A 9,251-nucleotide genomic window follows, 5' to 3' on the forward strand; every position below is an offset into this window, starting at 1 on the left:
TAATTTTTAAAGGAACAGATGTTTTATTTAGTAACATTACTGTGAAATTAAAAGCACTGCGTTTTTGTCTGATTTATATAAAGGTTTCATTATTTTCAGCGTTTTTATTTTACAATAACGGATGAATTAGTTCTATTTTAACTTGCTTCTTGTTACAGTAACTGTCAGAGAAGGCATGCTCCTATAAGTTTGCGAGGGAAGTTCCCGAAATGTAAATACTTAACCATTTCGACAGTATCTGCCCGTACTCACTACTTACGTGTATTTGGGCACGTCGCACACACAAATTCAATTCTAAACAAAGGAAGAAATCTCTACCAGTAAGACTCAACGGATACACAAGAACAATGGCCATAATGAATTGTGTTCCAAGGCATTCATCTACTTTCTGTGGGTGTTGCGGGGGTAAATATAATTACATCTGTAGAAAACCGTGATTGTTGTTTTATTTAAAGCATCACTCCATGCATATACATATTTTTGAAGTAATTTTTATCATTGTAAGTAGTACAAAAAAATTAACTGAGCTATTTTTTTAAAGCTAACCGCATAAGTCTGATGATTTGACTGATGTTCGTGAAAAGATATTATTTATTCGTTGGTCGTCATAAATTAAAAGGAGTGATAATTCATTGGATATTCATAATAGTAAACTTCTGTAGATATAATTTGTATTTTAATGTCAAGTCGAAGAAAATGTATTATGTGACTAGGAGACAGGCTTATTGGCTATAACTGTAAAAATAATGTAAAAAGATGTTAAGACTTTTTGTGTATGTTTAGAAACTTTTAGTTTCATAATATTAATGATCTGTATAACAACTTTAAACCAGTAAAAGAAAATTGTATTGAAGTATCAAGGCAAAGAGATTATGTTTGAATTGAGACTGGGCCCCCATGGCGTGTTTAAACCTATGGCAAGATGAATTACCGTATATAAGCATAAGCAAAGATAGAATCATCGTATTTGGCAAAACGCCAAACTGTTTTGAATTTAAGCGTCACAAGTATGTATACACAGGACTGGCCAGTAATGATAAACTACAATTATACGTAGGTGACAGCAGTCTTGAAAAGTGGTGACGAATGAGAACATATTGTATCTTGCGTATAGTGATGGAAGGGCATACTTAAATACGTGCGTAATATATATATATATATACAGTGTTTTTCAGGTTATTTGGATTCCAACTTGGTCTTCTGAACTTCTGAAGCATTCGTTTTTTTTTGGTTTTTTTTTACGTTTAATAGTTAGATTCCAAAAAAGCTTAAACTAGCCTTAGACTGAAGGTTATTATTATTGTTTCAGAAATTATTCAAAAATATTTCAAGATAACTTGGCTTTCTTGTGATTTTCTCTTTTATTTTTATTTTTGAAGTTGTAATTATATATCAAATACAGACCTGATATAAGTATTGGGGACATTTGTGATTCATTATTGCTTTAATACCAAAGCATTATTTGTCGTTGTGTGTTTCAGGTAATATCTAAGTGGATATAATAAGTTATCGCCCTATTTTGTTTATTCTGAAGAATTTACACTACAACGGAAATTTTAAGGACTTGGTCGATGTAAAATATGTCTGAAGCGAAGTAGATAACTGTAATTTTACTGAGCAAATGAAACAAATTTAAAATGATATTGTAATTTTACGGAAAATTTCGGCCCTTCATGGTGTTGTGATAGACGTGGTTACAAAATAATAATGATAATTAAATCAAATATCTCAATGTAATAAATATATGTGAGTTAGCAGAAAACAAAACGTTGGAAGTCATGCTATTTGAAACACTTTGTTTCAAAAGTTATTAAATATTGAATTATATAGTGTTAAATTCACAGTATTTTCATATCAAATTCAGATTTTGAATAACACAAAAGCCTCCTGGTGCTCAGCACTTAGCTTGAGGGCTTATAACGCTAAATATTGTGGTTAGATAGATACTTGCTATGGACACAGCGGGTGTTTGATTTATAGCATACAAACGGAAATTGCAAAAATTATCATATACAAAATGTTGTCAATGTAAAATCAGTGCGTTGGGTGATATGTTAGGAGATTCATTGTTAGTCAGAAATATCAGGTATAAGACACATCAGATACTAACAGAAACAAGTATTTTCGACGGTTAAAAAAGCCATCTTGAAATATAGCTGACTTAGTGTGATATTATCGGGTCTGTTTAAATGGTCTTTAGCCTTACGCTAATGTAACTTTGAATACAGAGTTAATATCCTTCTTAATGACCTGGCGTGAGAGTAGTGTCTAAAGAATGGTCAGTAATTACTCATGTTTCAGATTTATGATTCTGGTTTATCAAATCAGCAAAAAGTCGTGAATTATTTTATAAATATTAAAGATTTAAATGCATCTTTCCATTGTTACAAGTTGTTAAGCCGTACTTTTCAGAACAAGAACAAGCCAGGCGTTGCGTAAAGATTAGCGTGCCCGTGCTATGAATCCGAAGGTTTCACTTTTGCAGCCCATTGCCAAAAAAGCGCGCTTTGCACGTTGGAGTCATGAATACGCCATAAGAGTGATGGTCAAATCCTACTATTCCGTCAGACAAGTATTGATGAATAGTGCTTTTGATATTTTGATTAGCTGCCTACCCTCTAGCGCATCATTTAACAGTTAAGTATTGCTATACACAGGTAGCTCGTTGTGTACCTTTGAGCGAAAATTTTGAAACAATTTGAACTGGAACTTTAGTGTTTAAAACCACTTGTTTATTTTTTAGAAACATTTCTCGAGAAATACTCATTTTATAGTTATATGTTTATAATTACGCATTCCAAAAATTCATTCTTTAAGAAGTTCTGTATGGATTTTATTTTTTACTATTAGTTAGTGCTTTCCACAATATATTAATACGAGAAGAGCTGTAATTCTTTCCACGTTCTCTTCCTTTATTTTTTTCTTCGATTGCCTGCTTTTGATTTTAACTATTTTATAGTGTTGTTCATGAAACCTTTTAAAAGTTAAAAATTGTCTGCTGGTATACGATCCCCTAGTAATTACTGTGGCATGGCTTGCCTTTAAAGACACCATCGGCCTCCTCTCAAGAACGAGAAGACGGGATGTAATTGTATCTGCTGGTGCGTGCATGCCGTTTCTCACCTGCATGACCAAAAGGCAGGTGCAGACAAAGGCTGCAGTGCCCAGTTCTGCAGGTGATTTTGGAGGCCTATTGTGTCACGTGTTAGCAATCTCTCCTTCGAACAAAACACTATGCACAGCTTTTAGCAGGTTGGTAAAATTTGATGGTGAGGAAGCAACTTTATAATCTATTCATTAAAATGCCATCCTATTTACTGCCCCTCTGTAGACCACAATAACACAGGCTGGAAGTCTGTATTTCTTGACTCCCCTCCTGCGTAATGTTCTTGTCTCAGTGCCTCAGCTACAAAAGTAATATTTTTGATTTCTGAATAGGAAAACTTGAACACGTGTAGGAGGCTTTATAGCTCCTCTGAATTCCGAGATCGACCTATTATGATCGCATGAACCAGTTGTGGTATAAGGCTAGTTATTCTGACCAGGAGTGTTATTCTTTTCTCTAGGACCCTGACCATGCTCCGGCATTGCAGGGCGTTGCAGTTATTACTCTTCTCCTTGGTTCTGGCCGAGCTACGAAAGGGGATGATCACTGTTGCTGGTCGAAAGCCACTCGAGTCCGACATTTCTGCAGTGGACAAGTCGCGTCCAATGGAGGTCTTAGAGTTCAGTTTGCTCAAAATGTTCGGATTTAAGTCAAAACCGAAACCAAAAACGAATATTAGAGTTCCAAGTTTCATGATAGATCTTTACAGAAAACAAGCAGCAGAAACATATGAAGACATTTATCAAAAAGGAAAACTGAAGAAATCCGAAAGACCCAATCTGTACAGGACGGTTCGTAGTTATTTCCATCAAGGTAAATCAAATTGTTACTTTGAAGTTTCGGAGGTAAACTCATAGTTTTTATTTCAAATTTGAATTGGTGTCAATTTCAAAGTTAAATTTCTTATGTATGTTCGGGTGGGTTTGTTTTTCTTTCTATTCTTGAAATTGTCAATCGAGGACTTCCTGCATTAGATTCTTTTATTCTGGGAATGAACATTTGCAACAAACGTAGATTTGTGTTAAGACATGTTATATTAATGTCGATTCAAGAACAATGGGTTCGTTTTACACCTTTATAAAATATGTCTCTCTATTATTGTGAGAGTTTATTTATTTATTGTTCTAATACTTGTATGTAGTCATATGCTGTTTACTAATGATACTCATATAATATCAGTTGCTGTTTTGCTGTTAATTAATCGAGTAAATTTCATATGTATGCTTCTCTGTTTATGCACAATCACATATAATAAAACAGCGGTTTTCAAATATTTTATTTTGAAATTAGGTTAAGTCAGTTATCGTCATTGTAACCAAGGGCAGAAAAATGACAGCTACAGACAGAGTAACCAATAATACATTACACTTGATTATTTATTAATAATACTTTTTATGTATTGGACGATCTGGTATAGTAAGTATAGTTGTTCGAAACTGTCTATTGACCTAGAAATATGGTACGTGTGGTCTTCACTTATACCATTAGGGAGGTTTAATATATTGTAATTTATAGCAGTGTAACATGATTCTCGTGAGGCAAGCTCCCCTTGGGTAATTGGAGTAGGTGTGCTCTAGTTTGGAGATAATCGAATAACTTGTTGCTTGCTGAAATCAAACACTCTTATGTAACCCATCAGGATGACTGAAGAAATCCAATCCTGTCCCTACGTCGAACAAATTTCGCTTCCTGCCTTCATTTATTTACGTGACGATTCCCGCACGCGTCGAGAAGGCGGGACTCTAAACCTTCCTTGTTACAGCCTATGATATTAAATTACGAAAAACAACAAAACAAGCCGGTCTTTCTTGAGTAACCTTCTTATCCTCGACATTATCTTCCTTATAAAGAGTTTACAAGTCCGCAAGGAACAAGTATTGAATAACTTGAAACCAATTAAAAGTAATTAATTATGTTTGTAACATTTGGTAAAAAAGAGCAAATTTTGAGGACTAATATTTTTTTGTTATTTAACGAAAGCGTCGAAAAAGAAGTATTTACAAATTCGAAAGTCATTTTCTAGTACGGTATGGTTTCCTCGTGCTGTCAGCAAATGTTTTGAACTATAAAATTTCAGGGTCTTCTCTGATATAGCGAGGGACGATTAAACGGAAACTCACAAGAAATGGTCAAAATACAAATACATTGAAATGCAATTCATGGCACTTAGCATATTCTTTCCCATCTATTCTCGGGATTGTCTATCAATGATAGAATATCTTCATAAATAATACATAACTGGCCATGGGCGTAGGAAATGTCACATTCTTTAAAGCGTACAATTGGCTCCTTTACAAATCAACTTTAAGATTATACAGTACAAAATATAATCTAATACACTGTTGATCGTTTAAACGTGATCATAAAATCCATCTGAATTATCAGATTAAAGTTTTCATCTGTAAAATCCATCCTACGTTACCAGATATTACACACTGTTTTCATCTGTAAAATCCATCCTACGTTACCGGATATTACACACTGTTTTTGTTTTTATCTGTAAAATCCATCTTTGGTTACCAGATACCATATTTTTTCCACGGACATGAATACTTATTGTATAGATGCGTTTTAATTGAGAAAAAGTGTCATTTGTAATTTTATAAAAGCTCAATGCATATAAACAACACTAGTTCGTAATCATAACACACTATAACATGAAATTCCTAAGACAGTTCTATCCATGATGACACATCTATTCCAGTGGTGATAGTTAATGAGGAATAAATCGATGATTTGAGTGCCTAAACCATTTTATGCTATCAAACAGGTGAAACTGTAGAATTCCGTTTTCTTTAAAATACATATATTCTCATACAACAGCTGTTTCCGGTTATTTAGACATGTGTTTATTGTTTGCTTGTTTGTTTTGAATTTCGCGCAAAGCTACACTAGGGCTATCTGTGCTATCCGTCCCTAATTTAGCAGTGTAAGAATAGATGGAAGCCAGCTAGTCATCACCACCCACCGCCAACTCTTGGGGTACTCTTTTACCAATGAATAGTGGGATTGACTGTCACATTATAACGCCTCTGCGGCTGAAAGGGCGAGCATGTTTGGTGGGATGGGGGTTTGAACCCGTGACCCGCAGATTGCAAGTCGAGTGCCCTAACCACCTGGCCATGCCGGGCCTGACATGTGTTTAACAAAATTCTTTAAATTACTGGTATATTTTCTGTTAACCATAAAAAGCCAAGAATTTTTTGCTAAATAGTTCTTGTACGTGTATTTGAAAAGAATAATCAAACAGGTAATAATGATTTTAAGTTCTTTATGTAGATATCTTGAGGTGTATTTGACGAAGTGTGAATTTTAATTAATTACAAATGTTTTCTTTTAGAAACCGGAAGCGAGCATCTGTATGATCGGAACTCTATCAAGTTGAAGTTCAACATTATATCAATACCAGTTACAGAGAAAGTGAAAGAAGCAGAACTTCACGTGTTTAAACGTACTCTTGATGCGAAAACACAACAACAATGTAAGAACCGCCACAAGCAGAGGGTTCGAGTGTTTGACATTGTTCGCCCCGCTACCACTCGTAAAGAAGCCATTTTGAGGTTGATTGACACAAGGACTTTGGATGTGCGACATTTTGGGTGGGAAACATTCGACGTGCATCCTGCCGTAGAGAGGTGGTGGGGAGACTCTACTAAAAACTACGGGTTATATATGGAAGTGACAGCTTTGAATGGTAGTGACAGTAGTTATGAACACGTGCGTTTAAAGCGCTCACTGTACGAAAACGTGGATAGTGAACTGTGGATGAAAGAACAACCATTTCTCGTCACCTACTCGGAGGATGAGGAAGCCCCACGAGCCGCACGCGTTCGACGTGGCAGCCGTAAACACCGAAGGAAAGGCCACAAAATTAACTGCCACCGAAAGCCTATGTATGTAGACTTCGCTGATGTAGGATGGGACTCATGGATTCAGGCGCCTGTCGGGTACGACGCTTACTATTGTGAGGGGGGATGCCCCTATCCTTTGGCAGACCACTTGAATACAACGAATCACGCAATTATCCAGAACCTCGTGAATTCTGTTAACAAAGAAATGGTACCACCAGCATGCTGTGTGCCCACGGAGCTGTCATCCATCTCTCTCCTGTATAAGAATGAATACGATCAGGTTGTACTGAAAAACTACCAGGAAATGGTAGTGCAGGGTTGCGGGTGTCGTTGACTTTGGCACATTACAATAGCTTAGGATATTACATTCGTTTTTGCAATACAAGCCTGTGCCTTAGTCGATCGCCATTATACGCAAATGAGACTGTCTGTTCTCGTAGGTTGCGTCTTAAACAACCTCTTCTGACGCTTTTTCGCGTCTGAGATCGTCTTTACTGCGTAATTTACTTGTCGCAAGTGTTCATGTTGTGCCATATTCGCAGGAGGGGGTACCATTCGTGTTTAGTTGACTAATGCAGTGTCCAGTTGAGCTGACCGGTGGTTATGGCTAGTTTCTTTGACAATAAGAGTTCACATTTTATTCATCCTACATATAAATGTATAAAATTGGTTCTACGCTCTGATCCCCGTCTGTTTCCGTAAATATACTTTTGAATTATTTTGTTTGTACTTAAAGACGTTAAAATTTTAATATTGATTTTTTTTTGTTTTGTTGGGTATTTTGAACCTAGCGCTAAGAACTAAGAATCTTTCACAACTTAAAACCTCTTGTAGAATTTTTATAATCAATGGATGATAATTTTTCTTTTTGTATTATCATTTTCACCTAATTGTGAGCGGAGTGTCAACGTTTTGTCTTAGTTTTATCATTGGCCACAACAGTAATTTTAATTTGAAGATTCAACAATTCTTTTTTATACAAAATATTTCTAAAACTTGAATTATATGTTAAAGGTGTAAAGAAAAAATTTCAAAACAACAGATTATTTATGAGCGTCCTCTATTGGTACGCGTGTGTACTGAAACGGACGAGATTTTCACTAAATAAATAATTTACCTTCTACTCATGCTGTAACCAAGATCAAACAATCTTATCTGTGAGAATAAAGCCCACTAGTGTGGTGACTTTTCAGTTACTTGGCTAATTTATAAACATTTCCATGATGAAGCGTAAAAAGTACATTCCAAATTTAGCCACAAAGTTCTAAATTTAACCTGCCCATGTTTATTATAGCCGAAAGTTACTTGGATCTGTTGTTTGTCCAGTTTAATATTTGCTTCTTCTCTAAGCCTTCTTGACAATGGAGCCGCTTATTATATTCTGTAACTTTTCGGGCATTCCACCAATAAAATCAAAATTCATCACTTTCCGATACAGTAATTATACAAAATATTTTCCATTTGAGATTTTGCGCATTCTGAAAATATTGTATGATTTTACACATTTATGGCTGTGAAGTACTACTGCAGAAGCTATACAAAAAACAAAAGTATGAATTGACACCCTTCATCAGAAGAAAAATCACACCCACAGTAACTTCATTCAATATTTAACAGTGTTTTTGAGGCATACTTCACAGAACTGTAAGCTAAGTTGTAAATATGTACTTTCTGAAGAGACACTGTTTTCCAAAAGAACTAGTATAATTTTATACTAACCACAAAACAACATATGAATGTAACGATTTTTTGAAATCTTCACACCACTTAAGTCACTTCAGTTTTGACTATGTAATTCACGCTGTTCATACATAGTAGAAGGGTGAACTTTTATTTGTTGTACATTTACCACTTTAAACGTTTGAATAAGTGCGTTAAGGATCATATCAGTTCTTTAATGAGTATCTCATTACTGGATTTTAGTGTGTATTTGTGTTTACTTCGTCTGTCAAGGATTAATAAACATGATAGATAGTTCAAAGTTTTCTCACTAAATTATTAAGCACTAATTTATTAAAACGCAAATACTTTTACAACATTAAAAACTCAAACATAAAGTAGAAATTTAAAATAAGAAACACATATCGTAATAAAACATGAAATTCGTATTCTATTTTAGTGATAGATTATTATTTTTTGCTTTCAGAAGTGGTGAGAAACAATTTTCCGATAGTATATAAAATTTTGTTACGGTAATTAGAGATTTATAAGATCTGTGTTATTTGATGTCTCACTGTCAAATAAAATATTAGACTCGTGTTCTTTACCTTAACATGTGGTTGATCAAGATTTCT

At 34.8% G+C, this 9,251-nt stretch overlaps 1 protein-coding gene across 1 annotated transcript; it reads left to right on the forward strand.

Annotated features, from left to right (window-relative positions):
• Positions 1–335: 335 nt before the first annotated feature.
• On the forward strand, positions 336–8,995 carry LOC106474704 (bone morphogenetic protein 2-like). Its single transcript, XM_013935396.2, has 3 exons — positions 336–405; positions 3,567–3,919; positions 6,447–8,995. Exons 2-3 carry the CDS (start codon positions 3,577–3,579, stop codon positions 7,289–7,291), a joined length of 1,188 nt encoding a protein of 395 aa, XP_013790850.2. The 5' UTR covers positions 336–405; positions 3,567–3,576; the 3' UTR covers positions 7,292–8,995.
• Positions 8,996–9,251: the final 256 nt, after the last annotated feature.

The sequence above is a fragment of the Limulus polyphemus genome, unplaced genomic scaffold (genome assembly GCF_000517525.1).
Source record: "Limulus polyphemus unplaced genomic scaffold, Limulus_polyphemus-2.1.2 Scaffold7563, whole genome shotgun sequence".
Classification (NCBI taxonomy): domain Eukaryota; kingdom Metazoa; phylum Arthropoda; class Merostomata; order Xiphosura; family Limulidae; genus Limulus; species Limulus polyphemus.

Bases quoted from the DNA above. Each gene is read 5' to 3' on its own strand.
- LOC106474704 (XM_013935396.2), top strand. From the start codon at position 3,577: ATGCTCCGGCATTGCAGGGCGTTGCAGTTATTACTCTTCTCCTTGGTT. The intron at 3,920-6,446 runs GTAAATCAAATT...GTTTTCTTTTAG, and splicing joins TCGTAGTTATTTCCATCAAG to AAACCGGAAGCGAGCATCTG.